This window comes from Manis pentadactyla, chromosome 16 (assembly GCF_030020395.1).
Source record: "Manis pentadactyla isolate mManPen7 chromosome 16, mManPen7.hap1, whole genome shotgun sequence".
Taxonomy (NCBI): Eukaryota; Metazoa; Chordata; class Mammalia; order Pholidota; family Manidae; genus Manis; species Manis pentadactyla.
In genome coordinates, this window is record NC_080034.1 from 13025279 (window position 1) to 13048290 (window position 23012).

General features: G+C 32.2%; 1 protein-coding gene across 1 annotated transcript in view; it reads left to right on the forward strand.

Annotated features, from left to right (window-relative positions):
* Positions 1–12031: 12031 nt before the first annotated feature.
* Positions 12032–23012, forward strand: part of EYS (eyes shut homolog) — a 1412275-nt gene continuing 1401294 nt past the window's right edge. Inside the window, 2 exon segments of the mRNA XM_057494276.1 lie at positions 12032–12782; positions 15759–15872. Coding sequence (XP_057350259.1) covers positions 12032–12782; positions 15759–15872 — 865 coding nt within the window.

Sequence of the window (23012 nt, forward strand, 5' to 3'; positions counted from 1 at the left end):
AAATATCGGATATTGACTGTGAGGAACTGGTTCACATCACTATGGGGGCTGCGGAGTCTCTTGATTTTTCTGTCGTAAGCTGGTGACCCAGGAAAGCTGGTGGTGTACGTTAGTCCCAGTCTGAAGACCTGACGACCGTGGCAATGCATCCTCAGCCCAGCAGCAGGAGAGCATCTGTGTTCCAGCTCAGGCAGTCATGCAGAGAAGGAATCCTGCCTTGCTCAGCTTCCTTGTTCTATTCTTGCCCCCCACCAGATTGGCCGATGCCCACCCGCACTGGAGAGAGCGGTTGGCTTTACTCAGTCTACCAATTCAGGTTCTAATCTCCCCCAGAAGCACCCTCCCAGCTATACCCAGGAATAATGTTTAACAAGGTATTCGGGTATCACTTGGGTCGCTCAAGTCAACCCATAAAATTAACCATCATAGTGTGTTTTATCATTTTCAAGAAAGCACGACAGCATCATACAATGTTAGAGTTGAAAGGTGTATGAAAGATTAAGTCTAAACTCTTTTTCCAAGTGAGAGAATGAGTTCTCTAAAGAGTACGTGTATACACTGGTTATTAAGGGGCAATGTGGAGCAGAATCTAGTTTCATTGTTTTCCCATAAACTCCTGTTTCTTTTATGCCATATTTCCTTTAAGAAAATCATTTTCTATGGGGAGAAATTTAAGAGAATGTATGGTGAGTTAGTAGCAACATGCATCCCCATATATTTTCATGCCCTTATATATAAAATGGAGATAATAATTGTGCTAATTTTAAAGGTAGGTGGAGAATAAAATGTGTAAAACATTTAGCATAGAGTCTGATACACATTAAACCCCCTAAAATGTTAAGTTTTATTCTGACATCTTTAAGAAATTGTTTTTTAAAGAAATTTTGTGGAATTTCTACTTTCCTATTTCATTATATTTTCTCTGGAAACAAATTGCCTATCATGCCTCCAGTATACTTTTTATCAGTCCTAACCCTAAATGAGACTTCTTAGAGTTGCTTACATGCCATAATTCCTTTTTTCATTGTTAAGGTCACATTTCTGGGGACCTTAAATCAACCACACTTAAAACTGTTTTAATGGCTCTTGGGATTAGCAGTGATCTTTGTCTAAACCCAAGCCTAATTGCTTAGAGGTTGATTCATTTATATTAGTAATATATACCCTCACATCTAGAACATGTAGGTATACGAATAAAATATTTTTTTATATTGCAGGCTGGGTAGAGAGTCAATCTGTCCCAAAATTTAAACATGAACCTAGTATGTACCAGGTTTGTGCTAGAGGTTTTATTATATATTGTCTCATTTAATGGTCCCAGCATTCTTATGCTTTAAACCATTTTCTTTCTTTAATTCCCCCTTCCTTCTATTCTTCTTTTCTCTTTTTTCTTCTTTTCTTCTAGTAATTCTATAAACATTTTCAGCTTTAACATGTGCTAGGGAATGTTGTATGTGATTCCAAAAAGTGTTTTAAAATAGTGATTAAAGATTTCTATGGTTAAAATTATTCTGCAATATAATTATTTTCTCATATTTGTATCTGTAAGGTTGCCTGTAGGGCATGATGTATAGCTATAGATTGTAATTCTAAGCGTGCCAGGGGAAGTTAGGGAAATTTTCACAGAAATGGTGACCTGAAGGTGATGGATGTGTTGTTAGAGTGGTTTTGAACCCTCAGTTTATCATCCCATATGAATTGTATGATCTTGGATGAATGATTTGATACAAATTTTGCTCATCTTTAGATGGGAAAAATGAATTCCTACCTGGGAGAACTGAAATAACAATTGAAATATCTTGCCTAATCTAGCTTAGGGCATGTGGTTTTCAAAATACATCCTAAACTGTAAGATGTTTGCAAAAGAGAGTGTGTGATAAAGCACATGGAGAAACAAGTAAAGGAAGATGAAACAGTTAAATAGGAAGTTAGGTTGTTAATTCTAGGTTATAGAATGGTGAATACTTACATCTGATTTTTTTGTTCTCTGAGAGTAATATTCTTTCCATCATACCAAAGTTCTCTTATTTGTAATTAGCACTGGTCAGCTTTTGTCTTACAAAAGTATGATGAATATAGGGCACAACTGCAACTATTTCTCTCTCACACACACACACACACATGCTCACAAACACATGCAATAAGCATACATTAAGAAGATAAAAATTTTAACAATTTTCTCTGGTTTAAAATATAATTATTTACATAGTAGAGGAAAATCCATCTCTTTAGGAGATTAAAAATATCATATACCATTGGTAGGGAAATAAGCAGGTATGTTAATTTCTTTCAGCTCTTTTAAATAATGTCATGCATAATCTATTATTATGGCAAAAAATAAAAATAAAGGAAGCATAGTGTAGTTAGTGTTTGCCAATTTCCATGCATGACTGCCAGAATACAGTTGTAATCTTTGCAGGTAAGAATCTAAAAACATGTCCTTAAGGTATTTATAAGAAAGTGTCTCTCAGAAACATTAGCTTTAAAGTATCTTAAGTACAAAGAATGTTCTGAAGTTCAGCCTCAAACAGCAAGAGGCAAATAGAGAATATCATGTGTATCATCAAATATTCTTTGCCTATATTTCTCAATGGAATAAAGAAACTACTAAAGGAAATAGTTGCCTTGAGTAATTTTGTTTTGCAATCAAAGGACATGAGTTTTTAAATTAACAATACCAGCAACACATATGCATGCGTGCGCACGCGTGCACACACACACACACACACACACACACACACACACCTTATTTAGGTATATCTAAATGAATGACACATCACACACTTCAAGTCAAATCATTGAAAATTTTAGGACATCAGAGATAAAGGTTTGTGAGAAAAAAATAAATCAAGATATATGTTATATACAAAGGATTGGAAATAAGAATGATATTGGACCTTTCTTCCAAAAAAAATTAAGGAAATAAAGTAATGCCTTTCATACAGGAAAATTATCTTCAGTCCTGTCTTCTACACTCAAAAAATATTGATCAAAAGTGTGAATCTAGTATATTATTATATGTCCATCATATATTATTATATGTCCATTATACTTCAATAAAAAATATGTTAATCTAATGGTATTTTTTCTGATATCTGTGGTTTTAAAAATGAGTCTCCCATTTACCACTACTAAGAGACCTATTGGGAAATGTTCTCCACCAAAATGGGGTATCATATTGAGAAATAATATGTGTGATCCAGAAAGCAAGGATTCAACAGAGAAGCGAAATGAAAGGAACAAGCAGAATGCCACTGATAGTTGGGCCTCCATCTGGATAGAAGGCAGTCTAGGTTGCCAATGTCCAAGATTGAAATCTGCAGACAGGAAATAAACAAACAGAAAATGCATTAATTCTGTATTTCAACACATTTGCAGGGGTTTTATGTTTAGTTCAAAATCTTGGAGAAAAAATTGGTTCATTAAGCCTCATCAAATTAATATCTCCTTTGTAAAAGATACTCAAGAAAATGAAAGTTTAAGCTACAGACTGAGAGAGAATATTCATACGTCATACATCTAGCTGAGGATTTGTATCTCCAAAATGTAAAGCACCCTCAAAATTCAATAAGAAGGAAACACACAGCCCTATTCAGAGTAGCAAAATATTTTAAAAGATGCTTCAATAAAGAACATGTGAAAATGGAAAAAATAAACATTGAAAAGATACCCAAGATTATTAATAATTAAATTCAACCACAATGAGTTATGTATTAGAAAAATCATACGATCACATCAATGGACATAGTAAAAGCATGACAAAATTCAACAGGTAATCATGATAAAAACTCTCAAAAAGATAGGAATACAGAGGAAAATCCTCAATTTGATAATGTCTACAAAAACCTACAATTAATATCATACTTTAGGGTGAGAAATGAGATACTTCCTTCTAAGATCACAAACAAGATAAGAATGTTCTCTCACCACTCCTATTCAGTATGCACTGAAATTCCTAGTTATTGCAATAAGACAAGAAAAGCAAATAAAAGGTATGCAGATTAACAAAGAAGAATTAAAATTGTTTCTACCCCTCTTAAAAAAAATCTCTTGAAACTAATGAGTGTTGATAGCAGAGTTCTAGGTATAAGTTAAATACAAAAGTAAATTGTGTTCCTATGTAACAGCAATGAACAATTAATGTTTAAATGAAGGATAAAACATTTATAATAGCACAGAAAAAAATAATTTTGAAAATATTTACAAACCTAGATGAAGAAAATTATTAACATTTATTTAAAAAATTAAACAAGTAAATGGAGAGATAGTCTACATATACTATTTGCTAGCTTCAATATAGAGATGTCATTTCTTCCCTGATTGACCAAAAGTTTCAGCACAATCACAATTAAAATCATAGCAAAAGAAAAAAATCATAAGGTTAAAAACTAAGGAAATCTGAATAAAGTATGGACTTACTATTACTAGATAAAATTAATGTTGCCTCATTAGTCGTGACAAATCTATCATACTAATGTGAGATGTGAAAAGTAGGGGAAACTGGGTAATGTGATATATACAAGAACGCTGCATTGTTATAATTCTATATATAAAACTTTTCTAAAATAACAACTCTAAAAAGTGTGTGTGTATATATATATATATATATAATTTGAAAAATAGACTGAAGAATTGAATGTACATTCTATAAGGAGGTGTACAAAACAAATCATTATTTTCATAGTGGAGGACTGCTTTCACTTCATAAGTTCTTCAAAAAATATCATTTTAATGATTTGTTCTATTTTTTAACTTTAGTAATAAAATTAAATTATAATAAGAATAAATTCAAAAATGTCCAAGAGAAATCATTTATTCTGCATTTTTATCAATTTTATAGAGGGTTCTTTGTCTTGCATATGTTAGGGTCACATGACAGTCTGCTGTTTATATCATTTTATCTTTGCTATGTCTGTGTGTTTTGTTTCCTTTTCCCTTTCATGATATCTTTTCAGTTAATTTCTTCTTTTTCCAGCAGTTTTGTAATGGCTCCGAACTTTCCCCTTTCTTGATTGAGTTTACCCTCCCTTTAATTTCCTTAAAACATTTAAGGAATGAATCATCTTGAATTTAACTCTATGATAGCATTTTTCATTTTCTTTTCACATAAATTACATTGTGAATAGAACCACTGTTTTCATTTGAGTGAACATACCAAAATCAGTGGACCTGTTTTGATTTTCAAAACCATAATTTAGAAGTTTTATTTTAACATGTAAGGTAGAAATGTTGCAGATGGGATTTTCTTTAGTTTGCCATTTTCCAGTCAAGATCTGATAACTAAAGGAAGGGCCCCATCTGGGCCGGTGACACTGACCACTACAGCCTCTAGTTGCTTACTATTCCTGACATTCAGATCCTCAAAGCATGTGGACCTCCAGCAGATTACACAAGATTTAAAAATAATTTATTTAAGAACTCAGCAAGGGATAATTATATCTTGGGCAGAACCAAAAGATAAGACAGTATACCACTTCTATGACACTTAATATTACCAAGGAATAAATTTTAGAAAACAAAGACTGGTACCTGAAAAGGGAAAATAGTTTAACTCTCAAAACATTTTTGGCTGTTTACATCACATACAGACTCTGGCTTTTTCTGTATCTTAGCTATGTAAATTTCAATGACAGTTCACTATTTTAAGAAATAACATTTATGGAAATGAAAACATTATAGACAAAATTTCACCTAATTTGGAAAAAAGAGATTGAGAATCTATAAGATAATATTCTGAATTAAATAAGATAAAGGAAATAAAAAATAAGGCATAATTTATCCAAGTTTTTATTTTATAAAATCATTTCTGTTTTCTAAAAGCAAATAATCACATTGGCCAAGGTATGTTGCTAGCAAGATCATCATTTTCTGTTTAACATTAATATTTTCAATATGTGGATAATGACAATCTTCCTGAGATAATATTTTAAAATATTAGAGTATTATTAAATGATTTCTGATTCCTTGGAATGTGTCTGTACTATCAACAATAATGTATGCCTCTTCACAGTTTCATATATGAAATGAAATGTTTTAATAAAATTTTAACACAAGAAATAGAAGTTAATATAAAATCCATAATAGTTAAAATGATAGTTAAAGTAGTTATTTTAAATGAGTTAAAATAAATAGTTAAAATGATTAAAATGATAGCCCTTAAAATGGTGACTCCTGTGTATGGCATATTCAGTTAGTTTACCAAGCTTCATTAATTCTTTGCTTGCTTGATGACACACTGATTTTTCTTTCCATTCCCATTACCACTTTGAACTGAGGTACATACTAACTAGATTATGGCAAGTATAATTTAGATTATTTTCTTAAATGTGACTTTTAAAAAGTAACTGTGAAACCTTCTAGAAAAATATATGATCTCAGCCAATAAATAGGACATGTGAACTTGAAAGAGGTAAATAATAAAACCTTGATGTACTCATTTAAATTCTCATTTCAATAATCTATAAAATGGGAATGGAATAGTGATGTGATTATGTTTCAGATTATTTGGATTATATTGAAAGCTATACACACAGAGAGACACACATAGTTATGGTAATACTATTGCAAATTATTTTTTAGTCTAGGTGACTTACAGAAAACCCATTTTAATTCATGGAAAAGAAACTATTTCTCATAATATATGTATTCTTTAATAATAGCAATTAAAATGTTTAAGCCTATTAATTGAACACTTGGAATAAAAAGGAAAATCGTTTTAAAATAATAACAGACCACATTTAATTCCTGGCCATTTCAGTATGATAAAATAGTATCATAAAATTATGCAATTTTAAGTAAAAGAATGAACAGAACAAAGAGTTCTGACCTTGTTCCATCCCTAAACCTAATCCCAAACACACTTCATTATTTAGCACATCCTTGTGACACACTATTTTGTGCCTCATTCCACCTCCTAAATTCACAGATCCCTACACATTCCCTATACACCGCCTATTCTTGACTTTGTTTAGTTTATAATGCTATAAAGGTGAAGGAGAGAAGTAAAATGATTTTCAAGGAATAGAATAAAGGCATATTTTTGTTTATTATTTCCTGTTATAAAGGCATTTCATAATGTGAAGACACATGGGAGGGGTACTTAACCTAGAGTTTTCAGTTAAAACTTTTTGCAGGAACCAATATCTAATGAGATTTTAATTGTACTTTGCTGACTTTATTCACTCACTTTCTTTCATAGACAATTTGTTTTCAAGGAATCTTCTGCATTGGAGTTTTCTCTTAATTCTTATAAACCCATCTTACCACTCCTGTTTCATCAATTAAACTACATTATAATCATCAAATTTAGTAAACACACTGCATAATTTAAGTTCTAACTCTAAAAATTCTGGAAACATCTTCCTTCTATGTTTTCCTTAACAAAATACAGTTATTTTGAAATATCTTCTTTCACCTTCTTTCATCTCTTGAACATTGTTCTTCAGCATTTTATCTCATCTTTCACCGAAACCCTTTTGTTTCATCTCAGGTAGGTCCTGCTGGGAACCACGTTTTGAATATTCTTCCTGAACCGGCTCCTTCTTCTCCATTGTTTCTATCTCAGCTTTAATTGGAAAATTTACCATTTTGCCCATTTTCTGGACTCCCTGCTAGAATTTTCATCCTCCATGCCATTGGTATCTATATTGGCATTTCTAAAACACATTTTCCTTCCAACAACACCATTTCAATCCAACCTATAGTGTCCAAAATGTATTATGCCCTTTCTAGATGTCAGGCACAAAACATTATCATTTTTATATCTGGTCATTTTATCTCCTACATTTCTTATTTTTCATTTTTGTTTATATTTTAACAAGTGCTTTATAAAAAAAACTACTATCACACTAATACGTCATAATGGAGTGAGAAATGAAAAAAATGACTGGTGTATGGAATCAACTGCAAACTCATTAAAAGCTTCCCTAGTTCATGATATTACGTATTGAGAACAATGCAAATGATTCACATACATTATCACTAATTCTCACTTGGTTATCTTTTATGGGCTGTCTATTATAACTCAAACACTATAATAGGCATATCATATTCAAATCATTCTTTGTTTCTATAAAATTTATTTATTCAAATTTATTTATATTTTAAAAGACGTTGTTTAAGATGATTTGTATATGTGACTGGAGGAAATATTATATATGTTTTAGTTAAGTATCGAATATAACTTGGCCTTCATTGATGAGAGTAACTTAACTACTATGCGAATATAAAAATGATACATCTCACATCATTTGAAATTCCTGAATAGTTATTCCTGTGAAATTTGATCCTGGTAGAATCACTGTTAAGTAATATTATGGTTGTAATTATGTACAGTGCTGTGAATGGATCCATGATAGCCCCTGGATTTCTAGACTTCTTGGCTTAAAAATGTTTAAGATGGCAATATCACTTGGAAACAACAGGATTCCTGATTTCAGCTGTTAAACACACTATGAACATTATGTGTGTATTTAGAAGTGAGCAGAATCTCATTTGGCTTGCTACTTAGGACAGGATTTGAAGAACTGAGTCACATACCATTACACTTGCCTTTTGAGTCCAAATTGCAGCTCCTTATTTAAATGTATCCATATGTGATGTTTATATTAATCTCTTCCCTGATGAAATCCAAAGCATTTTTTATTCAGCATATATAGATGTATACATTGACCTCATAGCATAGAGGTTTTTTGGGTGTGTTTTTTTTTTAGCTTCTATTTTTATTTATTTAAATTTTCTTGTGATGGAAATGTAATGCATCAAGTCACTTTCTCTTAGAAAATATAAATGCACAATAATTAGGGACCCAGAGAATTATGAGAAGCATGGGATTAGCCATGCGGTAATGCGAGCTCACATCTGCAGTTAGTCTAAAAATGTCACACAGACCCAATTCTGCCTCAGTGTAAATGAAATTTGGTCCCTAGCATTTCCATGGTGAAATAAGTGGGTGACTATGTTTGTTAAACCCATTTGCTACTTAATCTTTTTTGTTATCTTTTTCAATTTGGCTACTGGGAAAGGAATGCACCTGTACAGGTTGATACTACTATAAATTGTGATTAACAGCTACAAAAGTATTTCAGTATAGTCTAGTAATGCCTCTATTTTTACTTAACATTCTCTCACATTTTTCTCACTGTTTATTTCAAATCTTGTCTGTCTTTCTCTTTCTTCCAAACTCATCTTCTCCCTCAATCACCTCCCGTTTCATAGAGAAGAAAGAAAATGCCAGAAGATAAATTCTTCAACTTTCTGCCACCAGTCACAACCTCATTAGTGTGCAATAATATCGCTACTTCCCTTCTGCTCTGCAGTGTATTCATCGCCACTTACCTTCTTCCATTCTGCTCTATCATTCCCTATGTGTCCTTTTCATGATTAAAACAAGGTCTAGTCTTTCCCATTAAAAAAAAATATTCTAAAAACTTTACATACATATTGAATTGTAAAAATATGTGATTAACTTGATCAAACTTAGAATTCCAGCTCAGCCTTCTCTCCTGTACATATATTTTTTTTATCTACTATTGATGTCTGAATAGTTCTACATGACAATCACCTAGGTACACTTCCATTTCAGTAAATGGAGTGATTCTGACACCCCATTCTTCCTTCCCTTCTTGTTTCTATACCTGGTCTCCCGGGTTTCTTTCTCTCTCCTTAGGTCAATAGGCTTCAAAACCTTGTAATTTTACAATTTCAGTACTTCTGGACTCCACTAGTGTTGTTACAGTGTTACTGCCCCTTCTATGAATCAGGCCATTTCACTGCATTAGCGCTACTGACTCCTCCACAAATGTCTCAACTCGACCAATGACACCCATCAAATACATTTCCCGCCCTGCAACTGAACCACTGCCATTGAAATAAAATGTGCTCCTGGTAACCCCCCTGTGTAAAAATCTCAAGAGGCTCTGCATTGCCCTCGGATAAAATGTGAGCTTCTTAACTGACAATGCCTGCCCCTTCCTGATATAATCTCATTCTAAATCAAGAGCTTATATTTTATCATAATTTATTTTCCCTCTGCACTTAGCTCAACTCTTCTTACTCTTTCAAAGGTGTCCAGTGTTACAACCATCTTAAAAGTTTTACATACATTTTTTTTTTCTCCTGGAATCATCCACCTTTGGCAGTTTTCCCAGATGCTATTTTGTTGTCCAAGCTTATCTTTGTTTCCTATTAAATGCCCCTGCTTCATGTTCCATAGTGCTCTAGGCTATTCTTTTAATAGCTTGAAGATTTTGTTTACTTAATAATTTTGTGTCCTTCATTAAGTTCTCAGTTCTTTACATTGATATCTTATTTAACTTGGTCATTGATGAATTCTTGATACCCAGCATACTGCACATAGATCAGGATGAAATATATTTGCTCAAAGTATTCTTTAAACTTTAACAGGATTATTAATTTAAATCTAGAAGTTTATGTTTTTGGGAATTAGCATATTTGAAATGAACATGATCATCCATAACTTTCAGTTCTTAAGAAAATTACAATTTTACCTTTTCCATATGTGTATTAGGTAACATATTACTTATACAAATTTATATTTTACAGATTTATAATATCCACAACTTAATTTTCAAAGAAGTGATTTACAACTCAGACTTAATTTCTGTAGGATCTAGAACAGCCATTAAGAAATTAGACCATAAATATTTGACCTGAATTAACAAGTTAATTAACAAATTATATATCAGCATAAAGTCATTTATTTTAACAGTATTTGATCATTAAGATGTAATAGAAAATGCTGGGACTTTGAATGTGACAAACTTGGATTTTAATCTAAAATATGCCAACTTATTTGCTGAATGAAATTGGACAATAACAAATCAAAAGCTACCATTTATTGACTGATTTGTATATGCTTGCATAGTCTCATTCAGTCCTATACCCTGCCTTTTTAATTCAATACTACTACATTAATTTCTTTAGTATATGTAATATTCTCACCTCCATATTATTTGTTAATCAAGTAGATGAGTGATTTGCACAGAGAATACCCTTAATGAGTGGTAGTTACTATATTTTTAGTTGGGTCAGTATATTAAATGTCAAAATCCCTGTTCGATTTCTTGCCTCTGGGAGGGGTGATGCCTTCCAACATCACTGGTCCCCCTTTCACACCAGTAGTGAGTGACGAAAAAAGAAAGTCACTACCATACTACTTCTATTAATCATCCTTTTATTATTCTATTTTATACTTCCTTTTCCCTCTTTGCCTACCACCCCTCCCACCATTCCTGCAGAAGTTAGGTGAAGACTCATTCTAAATTTATTCATTCATGCAACAGAATGTTCTATGAGTCTTTTACATATGTGGGAGGTCCCACTTCCAGGATTAAGTGAACATGATTTGTCACCAGCAGGCACATGAAGGCTTATGTTTGTATGAACATTATATTCAAATCATTTTAATTCTTGTTTTATGGATGGTGTTTTTAAGGTGTTTTTCTAAAACTAATCAGAGAGGAATACTTACATCTGAATAATATTAAAACCATCCATAAAAGAAAACTCTTGGCTGTTGCTGCATTTCAGTTATGTTGAAGCTTGATGTAAAGAGCACATACAAAAGTCTCCTGCAAGTTAATGGTTTAATTATGTAATGACACCAAAACTTTTCAGGAGCAGGTCATTATACATGGTAGGATAAAATGCAACATATCCTGATTACATTTTTCCTGGCCGTCTTTTACAAAGAAGGTGCTTAGCTACTGGTCACATAGTCTTTGCAGAAAACAGCTAACAATTTTCTGTATCATTAAATAATTGAGGAAAAACTTCACTAATAACATGTTTTCCTGTTTAAAGGGATATTTAAAACAGCTGAACTCTACTTTTTCTTGATCAAAATCTATCGTCATCAAATCCACTTGCACTTCGCGAATAAAAAAAAAACAGTTCCCAGGAATCCATGAACAAAATCTCTGCTTAGAAATTTCCAGCAATACTGAAAGCCCATTTTGCAGTAATTCTTTATGACAGTTTCGTGATAGACTGTAAAATACAACTGCCCAAAATGACTAACAAATCAGTTATGCTTCTGAGCCTGGTGGTTCTTCACAGCACATGTACACATGGAGAAACAACATGTAAGTGGCAACGGGTGGAAGAATGGCATCCACAACCCTCATCATATGTGGTGAATTGGACACTAACAGAAAACATCTGTATGGACTTGTATGGAGACTGCTGGTTTGGGGATGTAAATACAAAAATGAACACTTCAGGCAACCGAGCTGTTCCCCAGATTTGTCCTCTGCAAATTCAATTAGGAGACATCCTTGTAGTATCTTCTGAACCATCTCTTCCATCTCCAGAAATAAATTTGATGAATGTTTCTGAAGTATCGTTCATTAACTGTCTTCAAAATACCACAAGTGAAGATCAGTTACTTTTTGGTTGCAAACTAAAAGGAATGCATACTGTTAATTCGCAGTGGCTGAGTGTTGGGACACATTATTTTATCACAGTAATAGCCAGTGGCCCATCACTTTGTCAGCTGGGACTACGACTCAATGTGACGGTGAAAGAGCAGGTTTGCCAGGAATCTCAGAGTTCACAGTTTTGCTCTGGGCGTGGTAAATGTCTTAGTGAAGTTTGGAGCAAGACATACAGCTGCCATTGCCAGCCTCCTTTTTCTGGAAAATACTGCCAGGAACTTGATGCATGTTCTTATAAACCATGTGAAAATAATGGCAGTTGCATTAATAAAAGAGGAAAATGGAATAAGCAAGGATATGAATGTATCTGTCACCCACCATTTGCAGGTAAGATTATTTTTAAAAAATAACATAATTCTTAAAATAGGAACATAAACGAAATTTGTAAACTGTTTCTTGCAGAAAAACACAAGCTCCATTTTTTTTTAATATGTAGATTTTTTTTTTAAAGAATGAGCTAAGTTTAGATTCTGGACATGCAAAAAGCCTATCAAGCATTCTCTGAAAAAAAGCTTTTTTGCTTATTTAAAGGGTGTTTTTTAAAAATACAGTTTATCTTGAAATACCTATTTTCAAAACTTTTCCCTAATCTATTCTTAATGTCTCATATATATATAGAAATAAGATTATCAGAATAATATTAGTCATTGATTGAAATTCCCAAGGTTAAACATTTGGGTTAAACAATTTTGGGTGATGATGTGGAAATGAAATGTTGATCTTGGTGAAGGAAGATAAAGAATTCTGTAGTTGGAAGGAGGCACGACATGGCATGGGATAGTTAGAGAAGAAAATATCATCGTGAGCTGAGAATAATGTTTTTAATAGATGGTGGTGTGGCACCTGTAAAGTGATTGATAGATAATAGTGACAAGGAAATAAAGAGCATGATATAATTACTAACTGGTTATAATAAAGTAAATAAGGGGCAATGGTAAGGAAAGGTTATAAAAGGAAGCTATTTGATGAGTAGATGAAGCCAGAATAAAGGCAACCTATAAAGAATGTAAATGATATGACCTGAGGCTGAAGTGAAGATTTAAGGGAAAATAAACTGTTTATATCTGAAAGTGTACTAGAGAATTTGGGTCATCAGAAGGAAATGAGGAGAAGCACTGAGAAATGTAGGGAATATTTGATGTTTGGGAGCTTAGGAAAGGGTTTCTTTTAATGGGATTTCCAGAGGTCTGGCATGGAGAGTTACAATAATAACGGGTAAGACAAAGATGACCTACCAGGGAAATATTGACATGGTTTACAGTGATAGCTGGGAAGACGAAGAACAGATTGGTAATGTATTTCGGTCAAGACAGAGGAAAAAGTGTGAGCAGCAGATACGACTGGAGCCGATCAGGTTAAGGGATGTAACTGTAATTTTGGGAGACAGTCTTCAAAGGGAGCTTTGAAAAGATTTTTCTTTCATGTGGTTGGCAAGACTCCATGGGAGTCAAATTTGAGGAGGTTGTATGATAAAATGGAATGGAATACCTCAGTAAACCATTGTGAGCTCTAAAATTCACCTAAGCCTATCTTTCAAAGAGTAATTTCAGGCTCTACAGTAGGGAAGTACCAAGGCCATTCCTGAAGTTAATCCCAGCCATATCCATCAAACATCCTCTATAACTGGGATCAAATTCTCATTGAACTCGGCTGGCATTTGTGATAAAGGATTTCAGTTACCCTGACTGATCCTGGAGTCTATCAAATAACTAGAATTAAGACAGGTCAGCAAAAAAGTGTTAAAAGCACTCTTGTTGCTAATTTGGGGCAAACAGAAAAGCAATTTAATTAAGAGCTCCTAAAGCATACAGTTTAACCTGTCCAAAGAATTTTCAAGAATTTTTGGCTGGAAAATTTCTGTCATCTATCAGAATATAACTTGGCATATATGTAACCATATGTCATGGAATATTATTTCATTGGCTTTATTGTAACTGTGTAGAATGGTTTGCATCTCACCCAATGTTTATTTGTTTATTAGAAACACAACCATATGAAATTTAAAATATTAATTTTTATTTTTATATAAATATATATTTATATGTACATATAATATATAAATCATTAAATTTTAAACATGAAAGTACCTAATATAACTTACTATTTTTTAAAATATGAGCATAAATATTATGCGTCTTTAATCATCAATAATTACTTGAACTTTAAATCACAGATGATAGGATTGTAGGATATGTAGGATTGCCAGGGACTCTGAGCGCATTCACTATATTCATTTGCTCATAATGCCATAACAAGGCACCACAGTGTGAGTGGTTTCACCAAGAGGAATTCTTTTCTCAGAACTCTAGAGGCTAAACATTTGAGATCTAGGTATCGATGGAGTTGGTTTCTTTTGAGGCTTCTCTTCTTGGGTGGTAGGTAGCCATCTGTTCCCCTTGTTTTTATATCATCTTCCTTCTGAAAGTGCCCGTGTGCCCGGATTTCCTTCTCTTCAGCCATATTTGGTCAGGACCCACCCCAATCACCTCACATAGTCTTTATTACCTTTCTAGAGACCCTGTCTTCAAATACAGCTACAATATGAGGTCCTGGGAGTTAGGATTTCAATGTAGGAATTTGGAGGGGGCACACAATTTGCCTATTATACTAAGATTAAAATAGGACATGACTCACTGAACATTATACTTTTAATTTATCTTATTTTATTTTATTTTACTGTGAAAAGAGCACTTAATATGAGATCTGCCCTCTTACTAAATTTTTAATCTACATTGTGTTATTGCTGACAGTAGGTGCAATGTTGCACAGCAGATTTCTAGAGCTGATTCCTCTTGCTTGACTAAAACCTTATGCTCTAATTCCTCCTCAGGTGGTGTAAATCTTTTGCATTTTCCTCTTTTGAATCATTACCTTGACTAAGTGAAAGAGCTAAGACACAATATACATATTAATGTGTCACTTTGTAAAATTGCCACCTCAATGCTACCATTGTTATGTTGAAGAACTAGTACTTACATGTATTTATATCATTTACTGTCAAAACATGATTAGCAAATTCAAATTATCATCAAATTAAAGCTCAAATATCAACAACCAGAAAAATATTTAAATATTATAGTCTGGGTCAGAAGATGGAAAACTGGGATCAAATTTATTGAAATTAGTTTTTGTTTCAATTTATATACATCATCGTGGAGTACTATTCCTTAATTATAATTATATTTTGTCAAAATTTAGATATTCATTATTAAATAATTTGGGGAAAGCTGGTACCATAATTAACTACTTATGTATAATGCAGATACTTTAATTTATTTGAAAAATTAATTCTCATTTTTATAGGCATAAATTGTTCAGAAATAATTGGCCAGTGTCAACCACTTATCTGTTTCCATGGGAATTGCAGCAATATTACTGCAAATAATTTCATTTATGAACGTGATGAGCCATTTTCAGGTAAAAATGCATATATATATATATATATATATATATATATATATATATATACACTGTACACATCCATCCAAAATTTTAATTTTGTCTTATTTTTAAAATTAAATTTGAACTATTTAATTCATTCCTAAAAAATGCAATTTTAGAGGTTCTGTTCTCTGCACTTTCTTCAGTGATAAGTCTAATCTATTTGGTTAACAGTTAAAATTATTATTCTGTTCAATATTCCATCATATAAGAAAATATGGATACCATTTGATAGGTTTTTCACCATGATAAGATATATTTTGTTCTTAAGTACTAAAACATTTTTAGAAATAGCAGACATTTTGAACAAATTTGCATAATTATATCTAACTTATGTCCTCAGGTAACATGTCATTATAGACAAATCTCCTTTTAAGAAGAATAAAAATATTTTGTTCCTTCTCAAATGGATTTAAAGATGTAAAATGAAATCTTTGTTTAAACCCCTAATGTCTTAACTATTGATTAAATACTTAAGCAATGAAAATATATTTAAACCATTCCCATCTCATCTTTGAACCCTTCTACAGTTTTCTGTTTCCTGGGAAAGAGAGTTCACCATCAGTATGTCGGTCCCTCTTCAAAATGTCTCTAGGCAATGGTAACTCCAAGCCACATTAGACACCTAAAGACTCCTTTTGTGAGAGTGAAACAAAAAAATTCATGTTACCTAAATTACAAAGAATGGTAATATCTCTGAGTGTGTCTCTTGTAGGTCATTTCACTAACTGAGTCAAGTTGAAATTTTGGTAGAGTACGTCAGCTGCTATCCCATAGTAAGAGGAGTTGGTAACAGTGTAGGCAGTAAACGCCAACTGTCTCCAAAGAAATCTTTTCAGGTCTTTTTTTTCCCTTAAGTATTATTTCCTTGAGATAAGTTATGAGTTTAAAAATGTTTTACAATGTCTTACCATATTCTGCTTATGTATGGAGACCATATAATTTATCTTCCAAACCATGGCATTTTTGAGCCAAAGATGTAGTAAAAAGCAGTTAAAATTGTATGTGTGAAATATTTAGTCATTGACTGGTTAATTAGTTTCATTAACTGGGCAAACATGTAAAATAGTTCTACCCCAAAATTATTTTTAAATAAAATTATTTCCAAATAAAATAATTATGACTTTTCTCTGCAAATCAAAGGGTAATTTTTAAACCCTTTGACTTTCTGAACATTACAAAATAATATAAGCAGAAACTATGCTTAGATATATTTATCTCCAGCACTATGTTGTTAGTATTTTTGTGAAAAATGAATACTTTTTAAATGTATTATTATTATAGTTTTTCGCAAATTATTTATGCCTTCTTCAAAGTTGCATTCATGATGAAAAATTAGACTGTTAATGACTTCAACTGAATCTTCTATGACATTCTTAATTGAGAACATTTTCATTAACACATGTTGAAGTTCCTGTTAATGTCAAAGGAAAATCTAAATGGAAATGTAATGCTAAATGGAAAGTATCCTCAATTCTATTTTTTGTATAAAATGTATTGATCAAATATTTTCATTTGAGCCGTATTTATATCTATTCAGAAATATCTTCTTTGAGAAACATTTTCAAAGCTAATCCTCATCAAATAAATGATCTCCATATGTGATCCCTTTGAATATTTGGTCAAACATAGGTGCTGTGAAGTTGTAGACCTCCTTAACTTGTTTCCATTATTTTCTAGCACATAAATTTTTCTTTGAAATTGAGGTGCCCCACAAGTGTTGTTTCCCATAGCCCAGCTATTCTAAAGTACAGTTACAATATTTATAATCTTGTGCACTTTTGAACTTACTGAATTTCTTGTCTTCATTGTGTTGTGCAAGAATAAATGTTAATATCTTTTTAAAAATAAGTTTAACACACTAGAACTATAGAACTACTGTAGTGTGAAAGCAGCCATAGAAAACATGTAAATGAATGTATTTGTCTATGTACCAATAAAGATTTAGTTACAAAATAGGTGGAAGATCTTATTTGGCTCATAGTTATGGTTTACTAATCCCTGATTTATAACATACTTCTATAGCAAGAACATAGGGACAACTCTATAAACTCTGTAACAGGACTTTTATGTTTAGTCATAATTTGTCTGTCATTTAAAGCACAGCATACGTAACTTATCGTATCTTCTGATTCCTACTGAGCCAGCTCACTGGAAGTCAGGCAGGTTTGTGCTCACAGGGCAGCATTACCAGATCATTATCCTGCCCAATGAGATAAGGAATCAGCTATTGGTGGCTGCTTGGGTATTCAGAATCCCTCAGGCTACCCTTAAATGAGAGATATAATAACTTTGCATCTGGAAAGAATTGGGAAAAGCAAGGTAAGTTATCATTGGCTAACTTGCAAATTTATCCTCATATTAAAATAATATATTACTTATATATATCTCACACTCCCAGAAAAAACCATGGCAGAATTTAAAGTACAAAATGGAGATCTATCAAACCCATCCCTGTCTATTTTAATGCAACTGTGAATAATAGGATTTGGTTTGAAAATCCAGTACAAATGGTAATTTAATACTTGGGGAGAACTGAGATCTTAACAACATTCTGTTTTACACATAAGCATAAACTGGTGTTATCGTAGTTAAAGTAGGTAATAATGACCCTGCTAGAAGATCTAATAACTATAAGACTGAAATATTTTTTGGTACCTATTGCATTTTTCTGTGACTTAAAGCCTTTGCCAAAACGGTATAGTAAGCAACACATTTAAAAAATTTATAAAGTTTGTACGTGTGAGTTTATATTTATATGTATAAATTACCTATATATGTATCTATTCATCTATCTATTGAGTTATACATATTTTCTAATCAGTTTCTTCAAAAATCTTAGAAACTGGTATATGTATAATCATTTTGCCCATTGTGATGATCTGTGCATATTAATATATATATTATCTGATACATGAAACAAGGTTCATAAGTGAGAGTGTTTCAAAGAGTCATTTCAAAAGTTCAGAAACTTTATATTTCCATTGTCTTATCAACTGATGATTACTGCATGAATTAGCCTTTATGTCAAATTTCTATTACTCCAGAGTTTCATTCCAAACTGAGAAGTCTGAAACTCATTTCTTCTGGGAAGTTATGGCTTTCATGCTAGAAGCAATTTGATAATCTACATCTAATGCAAATTTAAACCAACTGCAAAGAAATAAGGTTAATACACCAACCCTGTTTTAACATTTTAGAAAAAACATATTTTTGATTTTTAAGACACTTCAAATATTGTGAGAGCATAAATAAGAAATTTCAGACATTATGAAAGTAAAATTAAGAATTAGAGTTCTAATCTATGATTGTGTGAAAATGTGTTCATTGTTTCAAATTTGAAATGTTATACAAGATTTATGTACCCATAAATCTTATATATGGGTTTATATATAAATTATTTATAAATCTTAAAGTGATTTGCTCTAGTTTTATTACTTCATAGGTTTATTACAAAAAATTTAATATATTTTTGAGCAATTCAGAACTATTAGACTTATCATTCTATATGTGGTCAGCTCCTGACTTATTTTAAAATCTTTTCAAATATGAGTTTGACATAGGAGTAGGTCAAATTCATTTCTGATTGTCAGAAAATAAACTTCAGTTTTAGTCTAAAATTAATTTACAGCTGCAAAGATTTAGTTTCATGATTCAAGAAGGTTTATTTGCAAAGCATTTTGGGATCTCTGCATCCAAGATGAATGATGTACGAACTGACATTGGAGGAATAATCAATTTGCAGGATGTGATAACCTCATGTATCATTCAGACAAGTAAATAGAAGTCCAGTCTAACTAGTGAAGAATACTGTAACCCATTATAGTAAAAATACTGCCAGTCTTTTTCATTATTTTAAATCAGAAGATAGGCAGTATATTTTCCAATGTAGAGTAGATTTTTCCATTTTCAAAATCCCTGTGATGAGTATTATTTATGAAGAATCATATTTTGTCCATGGAAGAAAGCTAGCAGGAACTAAATCAGATTTAACTTCTTTTTTCATTTTTAATAATTGAACTTTAATCCTATCTTGAAACCCAGTTCTGATACAGCTTGGAAAATTAATCTATCAATTCAACTCAATCTCTAACCCCTTGCTGTGTGGGGAATTGAACTAGTCCTTGTTCTCCTAAGTGTAATTTGTTTAATATTGTGAATATTTAATCATGTTCATGAGCTAATGGGCACAGTACATGTACAATTAACTCCAAGGCTTAACATTCATAAAATTTTGGAGTTGAATATATGGCAAATATTTACACAAGTTAATCTAACACATTTAATGATTTACATACTTTTTTAGGCATTGAACAGGAAGGAGTTCATGTACTTTACTCTAGATTGTTCCTATAGGAACACTGTCAAACCTCAATTCGTGGAATTTTTCTTTTTCACTCTCTGATCACTGTGGTCATTATCAGCATTGATTGTGACCAGTAGTTCTACTTGTAGCTTAATCCACAGTAACACTAAGAAACAAAGGTTCTGTATCTAATTACTAGCAGTTTTTTCTTTTTATGTTCAGTGGGTGTTGTGTTTCTTTGAGAAACATTTACATTTCCCAAAGTCATAAAATATTCTCCTATGTATTCTTGTAGACGAGTTATAGTTTTACCCACTCTATTAAACCTGATAATCCATTCAAAGTTAAATTTTCATGATTTATTTAAGGTAGGAATCCAGCTTCTTTTTCTTTTTCATGTAGATCCAATTGTTCAGCATCATTATGGGAAAAGTTTCTCTTTAGGCATGGATTTACTTGGCATCTTTGTCAAAAATCAATTAAACATATATGTATGTGTCTATTTTTATATCCTCTATTCTATTTCATTAGTCTACTTGTTTTTCCTTTAGCCAATAAATCCCTCTCTTGGTAGAGTTTTAAATTAAACTTTGAGGTCATGTAGTGTGAGTCCTTCAACTTCTTTGTTTTTTATGAAGATAGTTTTGACTATTCTAGATCCTTTGCATTCCCATATAAATCAGAGACTCAGTTTACCAATTCATCTGAAAATTCCTAACAGTGCTTTAATTCAGACCATTTTGAATCTGTCATTCAATTTTGGCATAATAACCACTTAATAATATTCACTTTACTAATCTAAACATGCTATACACCTCTAATTATTTAGAACTTTGCTTATCTCTTTTAGTAATATTTTATAGTTTTCAGGGAAGGAGAATTTTACTCAGAAAATCCAAACAATTCTATTGTTTGTAAGTGAAGTTATTTTTATATATTCCTTTCTAATATTATACCTATGATATTATTTGATTGTCCTATTGAACTGGCTAGTCCCTTCAATACAATGTTTAATAATAAAAGGGGCATCTTACTCTTTTTCTTGATGTTAAAAGACTAGTACTCAGTATTTCATCATCATTCAATATAATGTTAACTGTAGGTTTTATATAGTTGTCCTTTTCAAATGAAGGAGTATTTAAAGTTTGTTGAGAACTTTTATCAGGATTGGACGATAAAACAAATAAGAGATAGGGCGCTGTTCTTAATCTTAAGGGATTTAAATATATTATGAATCTCTTCTGACAGACATACTTGAGAATAATATGAGGCAACCTTTTTTTCAATCTGGAGTCATAGGGTTATATTTAAGCATTATACTCTTTTGTTACCATAAATACAAATAAAAGGATCATAGTATTTTCTCTGTGTTTTATTGGGACACTGGTAGGAATAGTGAAAGAAATATATAATCTCTTAAAAATGAAAGAGTCTTGCTACAAATGGCCATGTGAATAATATGAATACCTGCCTCTTTGATTCAGAATGTATTGTTTCATACCAACTATGCAAACTGCATGATTGCACTGTTTCAATTTAAAGTGAAAAATAGGTTTAAAAACTTCTTTTAGTCTTGTAATATCGAAAGCATCAGTGCCTCCCCTTGTAGAATGTTGAACTGGCTATCATTAGTGACAGATTTTCTATACATTGCAATAATACCGCCTCTATAATTCTGGTAATTGTTATAATTTTCTAGTTGTAATTTAACAGTTTTAATGATTTAAAAATCACTTGATGACTGTCTGAAAATTGCTGGGGGTTGAGTTCATTCTCTTTGATTCTTGTCCCTGCCACATCAAAGAACTGAAAGGCAGAGACACAGTAGCAAAGCAGAATGAAAGTTTTATTTGAATACACTCCAGAGGAGGAGAGGTATAGAGTTAAGGTAGATAAAAGCAGGTTCATTTTATTACACTCCAAGGGAGGAGTGGGTTAGAGTTAAGATAGACAAAGGTAGGTTTATTTGAATACACTGCAAGTGAGGAGCAGGCCAGAGTTAAGGTCAAAGGCAGGCTGCTTACTATGAGGCTTCTTTTACGGGGTGTTTGGCAGAGCAGAGAAGTCCTTGATTGACATCCTTTGGCTCTGGGGGCTTGATCTGATTGGAGGATTGAAGACATGGGCCGTACTCTGACATTTTTATCCAGGGAATTTTTGTCCTCAGGGGAGTGCCTGTGTCTTTCAAGTCACTCTTGGTTCCTGCAGCTTCATTTAATTAATCCTCTGAGTTATCTGGTTCTCGGGCCTTATTTGATTAACTCCCTCAGTTCTCGGTGGACCCCACCCTCTTTCCATCCTGCTCATATCTTTCTGCCTAACAAAGATGACTGAGGGTTTCCCTATATTAAGTAATTTCTGTTGGTACGGTGGAAGACTTTTAATGAGTTTGTGAATTCTGTTGAAGTCTGCATGTTTTAATTCTTTGTTCAAGTAAGCAGGTGTGACAATGTATATAATTCCATGCAGAAACTCTCTAATTACTCCATCTTGGGACTTTGAAATGTGTTTTATAGGGAAAAACCATAAACTTATTTTTTAGATGCAGGAACATTTTTGGACATATGGCTTCCACTTTTATTTAGTGAAAAAATCTTGAAAGTGAAAATCTTGAAAGTTAAACTTACCAAATGTCTCACCTTTATTTGATAGGTAATTTTGTTACTCTGTTTTGCCTATTGATACTCAGTGATATTGCAGTCTCACATGCTGGCTGTAAAATTCCATTAGAAGATTACAAAAGGATAATTACAAGCATCGCTTTAAGTAGATATGATCACACTTGATTTCTTTAAATTGCTGATTTCATT